The following is a 14742-nucleotide window of genomic DNA, read 5'->3' on the forward strand; positions in this document are numbered from 1 at the left end:
AGCCGTCTGCCCTGGACACGTGTGCTGTTAGTTGCAAGAATTCCTAAAAGGAAAGATAAGGGTAAAATAGTATTTACCTGTCATTAATCCACCATTTGTTTTTCAGAAAGAAACAACACCAAGTGCCTGACCTAAGATTGAGATGTCTTAATTTTTTTTGTAAAATAGGGCACATTGTGTATTACAAAGCTCTGGTATAAAGCTGGGCCTGATAAAATTGAGTACCAGAATTTAGAACTCGCTCAGACAGTATTGTACTGAGTATAGGAATAAGAGAGGTTTGCTTGTTTTTTTCCTACATAGTTATGGCAAGTGGATATAAGTAATGTAAACATTCAGGAAGGTAGGCAATATTAAGTTGATGTCAGTAATGCTGCCCAAGTAGCAGTTTATTTTAAAAGCACATGATACTCAGAACACATGATATGTAAATAACACAACCAGGTGAGTAAAATTGTTTAAATATTTTAAAAACTAAAAGAAAAATTTGTTATGGAAGGAATGTAGTGAACGGAACAACAATAGCTATTTTCGTTACTCCTGAAGAGAAGTGAAATAGTGAGGAAACTCAGCGAGCACAGAGCGGCACGTTCTGGTGAAGAGACTGCAGTGCGGGGGCCCATGGAGAACGCGCTAAGACGTGCCGTGAGAAGGGGGTGCGGGGGTTGTGATCGGTGGCTAAGGGAATAGGAGTGTTTTGGTTGGTGACCCTGTGCCTATAGTAATTAGTGAAAGAATAAAAAAATCATATTAAGGGGGGGAAAAGCCCTTTTACCGAATCACTCTGACATCTTTGTCTAGAAATTTATTTTTTCTAACTCCCAACAAGAAGGTGATGTCATAACCTGTCCGACTGAAGCAGACAAACACAGAAAATGGACAGGCCAAGTGCAGGGTGGGGCGAATGGAGGGATACAGCTACGAGTATGTGAGACACTATTTATTATTATTACTTATTAACTACTATTTTTCAGATGAGCAGCCGTAAACTTAGTTCTGCCCCACCCCGTATTATTCACGGGAGAGGAGACAGGTGGCAGGGTTCTGACTTTATAGAACCCAGCTGGTGTTCTGTGCTGGTTCACTTTACTGACGCCCTTTGTTATTTCTCTTGGCATGCAAAGGACTGGCTGTTATGTCATTTGTTTATAGGTAAATCTAAACATTGTTGTGAGAATGCGAAAAGAACTTCATGTCACCTTTTGAATATGCTGGCCTTGCGCACCGGGAGCGCAAGAGGCAGGGCCTACCAGCTCTGCCCCGGTGGCCAGCCTCACATGTGTGCCTGCAGGAATCCGGCCGCGGGGACTCTGAGTTCAGGCAGTGAGCTCAAGTGGAAAAATTACTCAGGGAAGCCGCAAAGCAGTGAGATCACTTGACCAGGGTGCTTGTTGAAGACCATGCTGCAACCAGATGAGGGCGTCAATAGCTAACAGGAAAGGGAATATAACAAGGTTTTTATTGACTTGTGTTGAAGAATTTTAAAATCCCATCACTTCTGCTTTAATAGAAACACATAATAAACTAACATTTCTCATCATATTTTGAAGGAAGGGGAATTGTGTTAAAACCGATGGCACAGTTAGAAGTTTGGAGTACAGCTTAAATACGTGCTTGTCTATATGGAAGACCTCATGGTTCTGCCTCTGTCAAGAAATTGCACTGTTTTGCAGACTTTGTCCCAGATGTTTGATAGGTGAAGTCAGTGTGGTCGCCTGTTAGAGAGACTGGGAGAAACATTGTGGCATGCAGCCCGTGACTTCTATTTTGTGTTTGCCATTAGCTTCTAACTTTCCCCCCATGTTCCCTTTCTTCACTTACTTGTATGTTTGTGGCATGTATTTGAGATGTACAGCTACTAATGTCTTTGAAACTTGACATTGCTTATCAGCCCATACACCCACCGATATCTAGAGGGGTGGTGGTGCCTTGGAGAATCACCAGAACCTGTGCCACAGAAATTAACCTCTTCCTTAAATGGATATATTGCATATATTCTTTTTCCCTGAGTTGAGTCAGTATTTTCTGAATGAACTCCATTCACCTACAAGCAAGCAGGTTCTGGCCATCAGTACTTGAAAACAGTTCTCTGGCTGGCATCCTGGATCGAGGGGCAGTCTCTTTCCAAGGAGCCTAAAACATTTATGTTAAAGATAATGCTGAAACCACAGAAAACTTATCCGCACAGCTAGACACTGGCTACATGCCTAATAATTCTTCTGGCATTCACAGAAGCATGCTTTACTATGCAGCCTTGGGCTCTGCCTGGAGTGGGCGGGACAGGTGGGGAGTAGGTTTTTTATTTGTTTGGGGTGGCTTTTGGCCTTTTAAAACTTGAGTTAAAAGTTATTTTTTTTGCACTGTATGTTTAACAATGCCCTTGACTAGGCATCTAAGATATTAACCAGCTTCAGCAGATTATGCGTCTGACGGGGACACCCCCTGCTTATCTCATTAACAGGATGCCAAGCCATGAGGTGAGCACGAGTAGACTGCACAGGGACATGTAACCCAGAAGGCCACATTCACATTGATTGCCACCGTGTGACCGCCCAGTGTTTAGTGTCACTGAGTGCCTGCATGTGCCTTGATGGCTGCCTGTCGCTGTTGCAAAATGTCGATATTTGGGATAAAATGCCGTCCGGTCCTGTGGACTGAGAGTACAGGTTACAGACTGGTCCATAGAAATGATGTTACTTTTGTATTTGGGTTTTATGAATTTAGTGCTCAGGAGGCTGTCTATGTTTTCCCAGGCCTCATGCCTGCGGTCAGGCTGCACTCCCATCTGATGACTTTCAGCCAGAGGTGCTGCCAACTGAAGGCATTAATTAGCATGCTTTCTGCTTGTCACTTTTTGTTAATGAGCAAAAGAGGATTATTCAATGGAAAAAACTTCAACTATCCAACCACAAATAAGTGCTATATTTAAAAGAATATATAAATAATATAGAATAACTATGAATACCTATGTAGGGTTTTTTACCACTCTTTTTTTAAACCAGTTTTTAACTGTGTAATCAAACTCTGGTTTTATCGTCAGAGATGACTGGGCAGTTTTTCTGAGGGGCCTTCAGTCTGGGTACCAGGCTGTGGTCGCTGCAGCCCTGCCCTGCCCTGCCCTGCCCTGCCGCTCCGTGCCCCCTGCAGCTGTGCTCCGTCTTCCTGCCTGCCTTTGTTTGCCTTGTGAGAGGGGTGGCTGTTCTCTGCACGCCAGGTCTCTCTCCACCTCTGTTTTTATCTCCACCTTCAGCCTTTTATCTATCTGCTCAGGCAGGCAGGGAGTACAGCCATGTAGATGTTCAATTCCTAGAACTTTGTTTTCAAAGGAAAGATTCTCAGCTGCTTTTGAAAGCGGGTCTTGCCTGCTCACTGCAAGCATAATGAGAAGAAGGTGAAGTTGCCCTAGCAACTAGAACTTTTTCTCACCTCCTATGTGGGTGTGTGAGTGTGTGTACATGTACATGATTGCCTTTCCTGCTGAGGAATTGTAAGGGGGTGGTTAAGGTAGATTCAAAGAAGTTGTATCTCAACTCCTCAGATGGACTGACAGTGGGACTTCTTCATTGAAACAAGGGAGGTCATCCATATAGTTTAATACCTAATATCTGAGAAACACACTTAGGAGTTACATTTGTGTTTATGCGATTATTCTCAAGACCAATTTTTTGGTTTTGCCTTGATTAGAGCTGTCAGTCCTTGAAAGAAGCTCAGAAATTGGGAAGTTGGACCATCCTGAGGAATTGAGAGCAGATTTCCTTCTAATGGCCGCAGTCAGTGGTAGCAGCTAAGGTTCGGTGAGCTCCCACCAGGACCAAGGGCAGGCTGGTCTGCTACCGCGAATCCTCGCTCAGCGCCGCCACGTGGGCGCTGGCCCTAGTCCCCTCCGCAGAGGAGGAACTCGAGACTGAAAGATGATAAGTAACTGGCCCAAAGTATTAAAGTCAAGATTCAAATTCAAGCCTGTCCCACCCCAGGGACGAAACTTAGAACAGCTCTATTGGTAATATAGAATATAAATGTTTGTGTCAGAATTTTAGTTTGAAGCTCTTTTATGACTTTCATCTTGCGTGAGTAGCACAACCACCGTGAGGTATAGGCAAGCCAAATACTATTGCTAATGTTTTGTGGACGAGGTCATTGATAAGTTACTTGAGACTTGCCTGAGGTGCAGAGGTGTAGTTTTTAAGTGGTGGAGAAGGATTTCTGCCTGGGCCATGTAACTTAAAATTCACTTATTGGTTTAGTATTTTTAACATATGTTTGAACCTCTCAGGATAAAATACTAAGCTTATGTTTACTTTCTTCTCACCAAGATTACTTTGTTAGCAAGGTTTAATATTGATCCTTTAGAGGTACTGAGAGCACCCGCTGAGATCAGCACCATTGAAAGACTCCCAGTCCTAGACTTTCCTTAGGAATACCAATTCCTACGCCAATTCTAGCTTTTAGGAAGTCCTGTCTCAGAGAGGGCTATTTCCTAGATACCTTGGCCTCAATTTTTAAACTTCGGATCCTGAGATCAGAAAGCTAATGAAGGGAGCTTAACTGGTTAGCATTCTTATCCCCTTGAAATACAACTGAACTATAGCAGGAATATAAGTAAAGATAATGACCGTAAATAAGGAAGCTAGGATGGCAGTGAAAGAGAAGTCTGTAATGAATATCAAAGTTGGTCGTAAACACTGAGGCCAGCAGACTCTGTCAGTTCATACTTGTTCCTTGACAGGACCAGGATGCTTTGAGAGCAGTAACATTACCAAACAAAAACCACTTTGAAAACCCTTTGTTTTCACAGGCTAGAAACTACATTCAGTCTTTGACCCAGATGCCGAAGATGAACTTTGCAAATGTTTTTATTGGTGCCAATCCCTTGGGTAAGTAGCCTGTGACTTGCTCACAGCCGCTGTCGTTTCCTACCCAGGCTGAGGGTAGGAGCAGGGGAAGCATGGCCGGTGTTAGCGGACCACCGGGAGCTCCTGCAGTGGGCCCTGCTCTGCCTGTTGTTTCCGGGGGCCACAGGACCCGTCATCCTGTGTGCTGTGTGTGTGCTTTCCCTGCCCCTGTCCTCCCTCTGTCCCTCTGAGACGGGACCCGTCCAGCTGGTGGAGCCAGTTTGCCGCCTCAGGCACATCCCTGCCGCCATCACCTCCAGGATTCTTGGCAAAGGGACGTGACACAGCAGCTGCAGCCTGTGTACTTCCTTGGCTAGAGAAGGAGCTGCTTTCTTCCTTAACGCTGGGGGCTGATGTGTGCTTCAGCTGTCCCCCAAAAGTGGCACTGTCTGAGTCTCTAACGCCCTGACTCTGGAGGGCACAGTGACTAGTGGCAGACGCAGAAAAATCAAGGCCAAGGCCTCCGTCTGCCGGGAGGGGAGCAGTGGGAGGCTATGATGACAGTGCACTGGGCCTCCTCACTCGCCTGCAGTTGTATAAGTGGGCCACCCATCTGCTCAGGGGTCCCGGCAGCCGTGCTTCAGGCTCAGTGTATCCTTTCGGAGCTGACAGCCGGGAGGACCTCTTCAGAAGTGGAGTGAAGGCTAAGTGGTGTCACCTCTGAGCACTTCATCCATCGTGATTGTTGACGGGTGTCAGTGTCACTGTGATAATTCTTGTAATAGCGCAGATGCTCGTGCTCTGTGAAGTGTCGGCAGCCACGGGTGAGTTCCTGCCAGCCCTGGAGACGGAGGGTTTGTCACATCTCGCTTCCGAGAATGAACGCATGAGCTCGTCACAGGCGCACAGCATTCTTCCGGGTTGGTTTAGCTTTGCATCTGCCCTGCTGTGTTCTCACTGGCCATGTGTGATTTATTGAAGCGGTATTACCTAATCCAAGGATCTGCGAGAAGCTCTCTGAGTCATAAGTACTCCAAGAATTTGGGAGGTGATGATGTGTGCTGGTAGTTTTCTTGTCTGTCACTCTGGTCTGAATTCTTTTCATCGTATCAGCTCGTGACTTAGACGTGGCAGTGCTCCCTGTTGGACTTCCTGTTAGCTCGCTGGATTTGCTCACCCGTTTTTCTTGGTCTGCGGGATGTGTGCATCCCAGCAGCTCGTTTAGGTCACGTCCATCCTGATAGGTGTCCCCTTCTCTGGAATTATGACATTTAAACATTCGAAAGAACTGGATACCACTCAGCAACACAGACTGCAGGGGAGTTGAGTGGAGGCTTTAGACCTTCTGGCTCAGCACCACAGCTCTCAGAGTTGAAACAGGCCCGGCACCCTGCTGGCGGAGCCGTGTAGACCTGCAGACTTCTGACCGCGGGCATCATGCCCAGTGTGCTAACTGGGGATGACCACACCAGTGTGAATATTGGCATCTGTCAGTCACTGGCTGTGTTTCACATTACTCTCAAAACAGGAATCGAAACTCAAATCACCCCTTCATGAAGTATGTGTATTTGTATCGGTCAAGATCTTAGAGGAATCTTTTTCTTACCCCTGACCTTATTCAAGAAGAGAAGAATACATATATGGGCATTTCTCCCAGGGCTGTAAAGTGTAAACTTGCAAACTTGAATTGACACGCAACACTGCACCTTGTTTCTGTGTCCCTTTGAGAACCACGTTTCTTTGGGTCACTCTGGAATGCAGGCTGCAGGCAGGGGTCTTGTAGACCCTCCTGTGTGTACTGCAGTAGGTCTGCAAGGGAACGTGTCCTCTTCAGTTCCCTGCCCGTCCCCTTTGCAGTTAAGGAAGCATCAGTGATTTGCAAAGCCTCAAAAACCTTGTTTCAGCCCTGGCTGGAGTGGCTCAATACATTGAGTGCTGGCCTGCAAACCGAAGGGTTGCCGGTTTGATTCCCAGTCAGGGCACATGCCTGGGTTGTGGGCCAGGTCCCCAGTAGGGAGTGCGTGAGAGGCAACCACAGACTGATATTTCTTTCCCTCCCGCTCTCTCTCCCTTCCCAAATAAATAAATAAATAAATAAATAAATAAATAAAGACTTAACCCCAAAAAAGCCTTGTTTCATCAAGTGCTTTCTATGGTCATGGCCTTGTTTGTCCTGCACTGATCTGAAACTCAAAACACTCTTCATTTGAAAGAAGTAAAAAAATCACCATTTTGTGACCCCTAATGAAATAATTGCTGTGAAGAAAAATCAGTAGATTTCTCTTAAGTGAAAGGATATTCGTGTGGTTTCAAAGTATCATGTGGTTTCTTTGCTTAGGGCAACAAAGAAACAACTCTGTGATCAAATGCATCATCGTTCATAATGGCACAGGTGCCCCACCAGGTACACAGAGTCCTGTGAAATGTTCGTGCCAAAAATGTTTGAGCCCATTTTAACAAATTTTTGGATCTAACGTGGTTTTCAGGAAATACAAGGGGTAGAGGAAAATGGGGAAGATGCATGATGGGTAGTCTAAGACAACCAGACTGAATGTCCTTTGAGGTCAGAATACGAATGGGGAGGAGGATTATTCCAGATTCAGAGAAACTGAAGAAACCCAATCAAATGCAATGTGTGACCCTTCATTGGATCTTGGTTTGAACAAAGAAGGTGTAAATGACAACCTTGTGATAAATGGAGAAATTTTAACTTGAACTGGATTTTAGATGATATTTGGGAATTATTGTCAGATGTGATAACAGTTTTGTAATTTTACAGGAAGGTGTCTTTATGCTGAAATATTTAGGGATAATGTACCACATCTATAATTTTAAAATGGTTTAACAAAAAATAGAGAAACTGAATTTTAATTGTTGGATATGGGTGGTCAGTATATGAGTATCCACTGTATTGTTTTTTATATTGACATTTTTTATAGTGAAAATTTCATACAAATACCACGTGAAAACCTCAGTTTGTCTGTTTGAAGACCCATTTGACGAATATTCATTTGCCTTATGTTAGTAAGGAAACAAACATGAAAGACGACAAACTGAAAAATTAAAGACTAGCCCTGCTTACCTCTTCTGGAGCACTGTGGTTCTAGGCTTTCATGTGTACACAGCCTGACTACAGGGGTAATGATCTGACATGGACGTTCCACAAAAGATTGTTCAAACAGAATCCCAGTTATTTAAAAAAATTCTTCAGTAATGTATTCTTTAAAAATAATACGAAATACATCCACACTCACACACACAGGGGAGAAGGATAGTATGTCCTAGAGCTGACGCTTTGGAGAATTCTTTGTTTAGGTTTGAAGGGTCAAACCTGTGTGTCTGTTTAATATGGCGTATTTTCTGGTAACGTGTTAAAAATAAAAACTCTTATTCTTTCCTTCCAATCTGTGGTACTAATAGCTGTTGACTTGCTGGAGAAGATGCTGGTGTTGGACTCGGACAAGAGAATCACAGCAGCCCAAGCCCTCGCGCACGCCTACTTCGCTCAGTACCACGACCCCGACGATGAGCCAGTGGCCGATCCTTACGATCAGTCCTTTGAGAGCAGGGACCTCCTTATAGATGAATGGAAAAGTAAGTCATAAAGGCAGTGTTACCGTCCAGCTTGAGAAGTTAGGTTTGAAAGTCTTTCCTAGGTGAGCCGCTAACAAACACTGTGGGAAAGGTAAAATTTCTAGCTATAGCCAACTTGGTAAATCTCTCGTGCCGAGTGAACGTGCTGCTCAGACGGAAACTTGTAGCTGGCGATGCTCCTGTCTCATCCGATTTTGCACACAGCCCCTCACATCTGCCTGGCTCCGCGAGGTCCTTAGAACCTTCTTCACAACTCGAAGATTAGTAGGAGAAAAGGCATTTTTACAGTTTTACAGTTGATACAGTGGGGCCAAGAATTTATATCTTACCTGTTATCTTAGAGACACAGCCAAAAATGGAACCTATGTCTCCTATGTTCAGTTTCTTATCTTTCCATAAAAAACAAATTCAGAACTCCAGATAAATCCCCAAAACCAGGATTATCTGTTGCTATAGCTTGAGGGAGAGTTCTGTTATTTCTGAGCTTTAAAGAGGAGGCTCTGAGTGATGAAAGAAACAAGAAAAAAATGGCTTTTCTATATGTATCCTTGACCTTCTGTGTAACACATGGTCCATTAGGATATCACACACAGTAGGTACTTGAAGTAGCCCATTAAAGCAGTAGCATGGACCGGGAGGAAGGATCTCGAGCTTAGAAGGTACAGTGCTTGTCAGCAAAGAGGATAATCCAAACTCTCACTTCCTGCTTTCCCTTCCCAATTTCTAGGCCTGACCTACGATGAAGTCATCAGCTTTGTGCCTCCACCCCTTGACCAAGAAGAGATGGAGTCCTGACCCCCTGGCTTCTGTTCTGTTGCTCCCACTTCACTGTGAGGGGAAGGCCTTTTCTCGGGAACTCTCCAAATCTCATTCAAGTGCCTCTTGTTGCAAAGATCTCCCCCGTGGTGGAAGAGGGGTGTGTGTGTGCGCGTGTGCACGCATGTGTGTTAGGGCGTGTGTGTGTGTCTGTCTTTGTGGGAGGGAAGGATAATACAAGCAAACTATGATCACAGTGACTTTATGTGGGTTACAGATGTTCTGTGACAGCCTCTGCTTGCGCTTCTTTGTGAGAGTCAGCCCGGGCCGGCAAGAGCTGCCATCGTGTTAGGGTTTGTTAAATGCAAAGTAAAAAAACAGTAAACGTCCTCGGTCCCAGTCATGCAGTTACCGTTTTGGCCTCTCCTATAGCCCCACCTTGGTGGAGGGTCGCCTTGACCTTGGTAGCACAGAGAAGGCTCACACCTCTCGCTGCTTCAGACCCGAAGTCGTTCCTCAACGATGCCTACAGCGAAAAAGGACCAACTGGCTTCTGTGCACTAGTCTAAGATGAATTTGCTTTGTATGAGTCTCAGAACTCAGCAGGTCTATCTGAAACTTAATATGTTTGTGCCTTAAAAGAAGAGAAGAGAGTGTAGATAGTAAGAAAGCGCAGCAGATGAAGTTTTGAGCCACGCACGTAGTCAGCCTGTTGGATGGCCACGTGTGAAGCAGGGAGCCTTCAGAGGCACCGTGTGTGCATGTGTGAGCATGCGTGTACTGCTTCTCTCTCCCCCCCACTCCCCCAGGTGTTGTTGCCATTTCTCTGCAGTATTACCCCACCTTCGGTGCAGAGGTTTCTTGAGTGTTGGACCCCAGTAGCCAGAAGCCGGTTCTTGCTGTCCGTGAACTTCCTGTGTGCTCCTCCTTGCTAGCAGAGTGACGATGTGTTTTGCACGTCTTGCTGTTTGAGCATGCACAGCTGCTTGTCCTGTTTTTGTTTTTTTTAGGGAAGCCCTGGTGCCAGGCAGGTTTGCTAGTGAAGACTTCTTGGGTAGTTCAGAACCCACGTCACCTTGGCTGCTGCTGTGGGCGGGTGACATCGTCTTCTCTCAGCCCCCAGTGCTGTTTTGTGTTGAACACAATTGATAATCCAGGTGCTTTTGATGTGAAAATTATGAAGAAATGGAACAGATGGATGTATAGCATTTTCTTTCTTGCCATCTGGTTTTTAACAAACTCTTTTTGGGAGCCATCGTGGGAAAGTCAGGGCTTTTCCCAGGAATATCTCAGACTTTGGGTGACAAGTTGTTCTCTTCACTCCCGATAACCAATGCTAAGAAATGTCGAAAGTCAAAGTGAAAAATTCAAAAGCTCATGAGGCCAGAAACTCCTTTTGCTATTTTTATCTAAAGATGGTTATATTTTTTTTTAAAGTAATGAGGTATCTTTCCCACCCTTCTTTGGAAAAGGGTCTTCTTGGCAGCTTAACATTGACTTCTTGGTCTTGGTTTAGGGAGAAATGAATTTTGTATATTGCAGGAATCCTTTGAGAATGTGATTCCTTTTGATGGGGAGAAAGGGCAAATTATTTTAATATTTTGTATTTTCAACTTTATAAAGATGAAATATCCTCAGGGGTGAGAGAAGAGTTGTTTTCATAATTTTCTGAATTTCAGGCATCTTGTGCTACATAAGGACCCATATATTTAAACCTTTTGTGAAATAAGAAAGTGGAAAGCCACTTCCAGTGTTGGCCATGTGACAATGTCTAGTATTTCGGCCAAGGTGTTTCCATTTCTCTGGCACAGTGCAGTGCTCCGTGCACTCCAGAGGGACAGGGTAGGACCAGGTCACCTGGAGCAAGAAGAAAGGAGGCAGGCTAGTGGTGATCGCGCCTCACCTGGGGTTCTCCCCTCTTTAGAGGAAAATGGGTGCAGAGGCCTCATCTCCTTGATGCACAGTTCACATCCTCACAGTCCGCTGCAAGATGAATTTCGTGAGCCATGCTGGGTTGTGGGTTCTAGTGTGATTTCCTGCGGAGCTGCTCTGAGTATGTTTTCCCAAAGGTCTTTGCAGTTGTGACCATCCGCGTGTTAGGAGGCTGAATGCTCCTGGGAGCCTGGACTCAGCTGGCGCCTGAGGAAGTGCTCCTTGGTTTCTGAGAATCATGCTCCCATCTCCTGATTTCTCTGAACAGAAAGCAGAAGAGAGAATGAAGGAAACTGCTATTTTATTTGTATTCATGAACTTGGCTGTAATCAGTTATGCCATATAGGATGTCATACAATACCACTGGTCAAAATAAAGGCTATTTTTCAAATTTAATGAGTTTCTCAATTTTATTATTTTTTCTTTTGGTCATTTTAATTTAATATTCAATATGGTTTTATATCAGTGTTCTTTCAACTGTGGCCTGGCATATGTTTCTAACAGATCATAGTATTACTCCTAAATTTAGAAAACACTTACAGAACTCCTCGGTTGTGCACTTTATGGTGAAGCAGGCCTGAGTCTTTGCAGCTAATGGGCAAACGGACACGACAGAGCGTGGCAGGCCCTGCGCTGCGACCCTGGGCGTCAGAGTGGCCTGGGACGGGGGTCAGCAGACCTCCGCCCATGGGCAACAGCCAGTCTGCCACCTGTTTTTACAGCCCCTAAAGATGGTTTTTACATTTTTAGTGGTTGGAATAAGAACAGTATTTCTACAGCATGTGAAAAATAACAGTGTAAAATTCAAATATCAGTGCCCACAAATAAAGAACACATTCACACCCATGTTGACGTGTTATCTGTGGCAGCCTCTAGGCTCCAGGGACAGAACTGCGTGCCTGTAGCCGAGACCATGTGGCCCACGGAGTCTAAACTACTTACTTTTTCACAGAAGACATTTGCTGACCCCTGGCCTAGATTTCCAAATCCTCGTTTGTAAAACCAAGTTTTTTAAAGTAGATGTTTGGGTTCTGTTCAGCTTTGACATTCCAAGATGATCTGCAGAAAGCAGATTTTTATTTTTAAGTTTCCAGAGAGAAGGTTGGGTGTGTCCATTGTTTATAGACTTTTAAGCAAATGTCGTTTATGACTCTTGTCTGTGGCCGTTGATGGTATTCTTCACAACTGCTGGATTGTATTACAGGAGTTAAAGGGCCACGAGAGCCCTGGCCGGATGACTCCGTTGGTAGACCATCCTGATAGCCAAGGTTGCAGGGTCAGTCCCCGGTCAGGGCGCATACAAGAGTCATCCACCAGATGCGTAAATTAGTGGGACAACAAATCTGTCCCTGTCAGTAACTGTGTATATGTGTGTGTGTGTGTGTATGTATATGTCACGAGAGGCCACAGCTGTTTTTAGGGTCTGTGTTGGTGTGCTTCCTTTCTCAGTGGCCCAGGGATGTGGACAGCTGCCGCAGGGTGGCTGGTGCGGCAGGCTTTTGTCCTGTGCCATCTGGTCCCTGGCCAGCAGCTGGAACGATGGTGGTGGTGGGAGGCAAGCTGAGCACAGGCTCTCTTCTTTATCCTGTTCTCAGTGACTGAAAGGGCTAGAAGACACCTGGTTGTCACATGTGATGTGTCAGTCCCTGTAAGGACTGGACTACTGCAGGAAATATTTTGCCTTCACACACTAGACATGAGCACACAACCTGCCTAGGCTTCTGGGAATGGAGAGCTGTTCAGCTCCAGGAGAGAGTTGGCACCAGAAAACGCTCACCTAGAGTGAACCCACATCACTTAGGGACCAGGGTTTCATAGTATGTGGTGGAGACTGAGGGAGAGAGAAAGGCGATTGGGACTTTTATCATGGAAACAATAGAATTACAAAGGTATACTCAATTTCAAATAGATTCTTACAATGTACAAAGAATGAATCAAGTGTTTGGTTTTAAAGTGAAACCATAGTTTCCTACAATATCCTTCCCATTTGATTTTTATAGCATACTCTTGGGTAATTTTTGCAAAAATATTTGAGGGGCTTCCTGTTTTCTAAGGACCCCAATCTTTTGATATAACATCTTTCTTTTTTGTGAGTATTAGTTGTTGATAATTTCATCATCTTACCTTTTGTCTTTAACTGGACTGAGTCTGCCAGTCCACGTTTTCAATGGCTTTGCTTAAGATTTGAGTGGTTTTCTAGTATTGTTTATAAAGTTCATCAAATCCACTGTCTTTTACAAGATTTGCAGTTATCACAATTAATTTTCATTATATTGGGTTGGCCAAAAAGTTCATTTAGTTTTTTTCATAAGATATAAAGACACATTTTTCATTTTCACCAATAGCTTGATTGATTTGGATGTTTTGAGCATGTCAGCTGTCTCCCACATGGTGTAACGGTGCTTGTTCTCAGTTAATGTCTTGGTTTGATCCCTATCAACTTCAGCTGGTCAGCCTGACCATGGAGCATCATCCGGCAAGACATCTCCAGCATGAAACTTCACAGACCACTTCTGGCACATTCGATCAGTCACAGCACCTCCATACACTGCGCAAATCTTTTGCATTTCGGTTGTGTGTTTACCTTCAAAATTAAAACACTTGCACAAAAATTCACCAATTTTCATTTTTTTAAATGCAAGCTGATATGATAGTAGTCATAATACAATGTAACAATTGTTTTGAATGAAGTTAAAGACAAACTAAGTGCTACTAGAGCCATCTTACAGGAAAAAAACAAAAACAAACAAATGAGCCTTTTGACTAGCCCCTCCCTCTTTGTGTCATTTGCCACACACTTGCAATGTAGTTGGAGGCTAACAAGACCAGACCAGAGTCAGTGGATAGACGCTGGTTCAGATACTTAGGAAGCCAGGAAGGACTGATTATATAAGGAGTCGCTTCAGTAGTGAGTGTTTTTGTGTGATGCTTTTACAAGGACTTGGCTGATGAATATGTAAATAGCCAAGACCCCCCCCTTTTTTTATAGTACAGGTGTTTTAATACACATACCCTTTAAAACTTAGCATTTACACTTCTCAGAACTTAGAGACCTCATACATGTACACAGGAAAAAGTAAAAGGTTATTCAGCATTATGTTCTTTGTGATAGCAAAACATTGGGAGCAACCCACATATCTGTCAATAAGGCCTCGATGGAATACGATGCCCGTCTGCACAGTGGAACTCCACACTGCCAGGTGTGGGCAGGTGCAAGAGGGATTACGAGTGAGAAAAATGAAGTGGTGCACTGGAGCATACCGTCAGCCTTTTTGTATTGACAGTGAAAATGTTCGGCTAGGAAAAACCCCAGGGGAACACAAACCAAACTCAGCAATCACCTCTGGGTAGTGCCATTATAGGTGGCAACAGTAATTTTTTCATCAAAAATTTGTTCTGATGAGAAAGACTTTTAAAGTCTGTGTGACCTGACCTGGGAACCATTCCCCAGTTCAGTTCTGCCAGGGCCAGAGCCCAGCTCTGCAAGGCGGAACACTGGCTGCAAGCATTGCCCCTGCTGTTGGGCAACACCCCCCACCCCCGCAACTTTGAAGCAGGATTCTCCTGCTGGGGAGGGCTTGGTAGTTGTTTCCCAGTAGGAAAGAGTATATTTTAAGGATCTGAAACA

General features: G+C 44.5%; 1 protein-coding gene across 3 annotated transcripts in view; it reads left to right on the forward strand.

The window, feature by feature from the left end:
• Nucleotides 1-11510, forward strand: part of MAPK14 (mitogen-activated protein kinase 14) — a 64475-nt gene extending 52965 nt beyond the window's left edge. Inside the window, exons 9-12 of one of the 3 annotated variants that reach the window (XM_045844260.1) lie at nucleotides 2398-2477; nucleotides 4796-4874; nucleotides 8253-8426; nucleotides 9154-11510. In XM_045844260.1, the coding sequence (XP_045700216.1) occupies nucleotides 2398-2477; nucleotides 4796-4874; nucleotides 8253-8426; nucleotides 9154-9221 (401 nt within the window). In that variant the 3' untranslated portion in view covers nucleotides 9222-11510. Of the gene's footprint in view, nucleotides 1-2397; nucleotides 2478-4795; nucleotides 4875-8252; nucleotides 8427-9153 lie in introns of those variants that run through there. The other 2 variants (XM_045844259.1, XM_045844261.1) reach the window with 2 other exon arrangements.
• The last annotated feature ends 3232 nt before the right edge of the window (nucleotides 11511-14742 follow it).

This window comes from Phyllostomus hastatus, unplaced genomic scaffold, assembly GCF_019186645.2.
Source record: "Phyllostomus hastatus isolate PE091 unplaced genomic scaffold, TTU_PhHast_1.1 phas_contig_40, whole genome shotgun sequence".
Taxonomy (NCBI): Eukaryota; Metazoa; Chordata; class Mammalia; order Chiroptera; family Phyllostomidae; genus Phyllostomus; species Phyllostomus hastatus.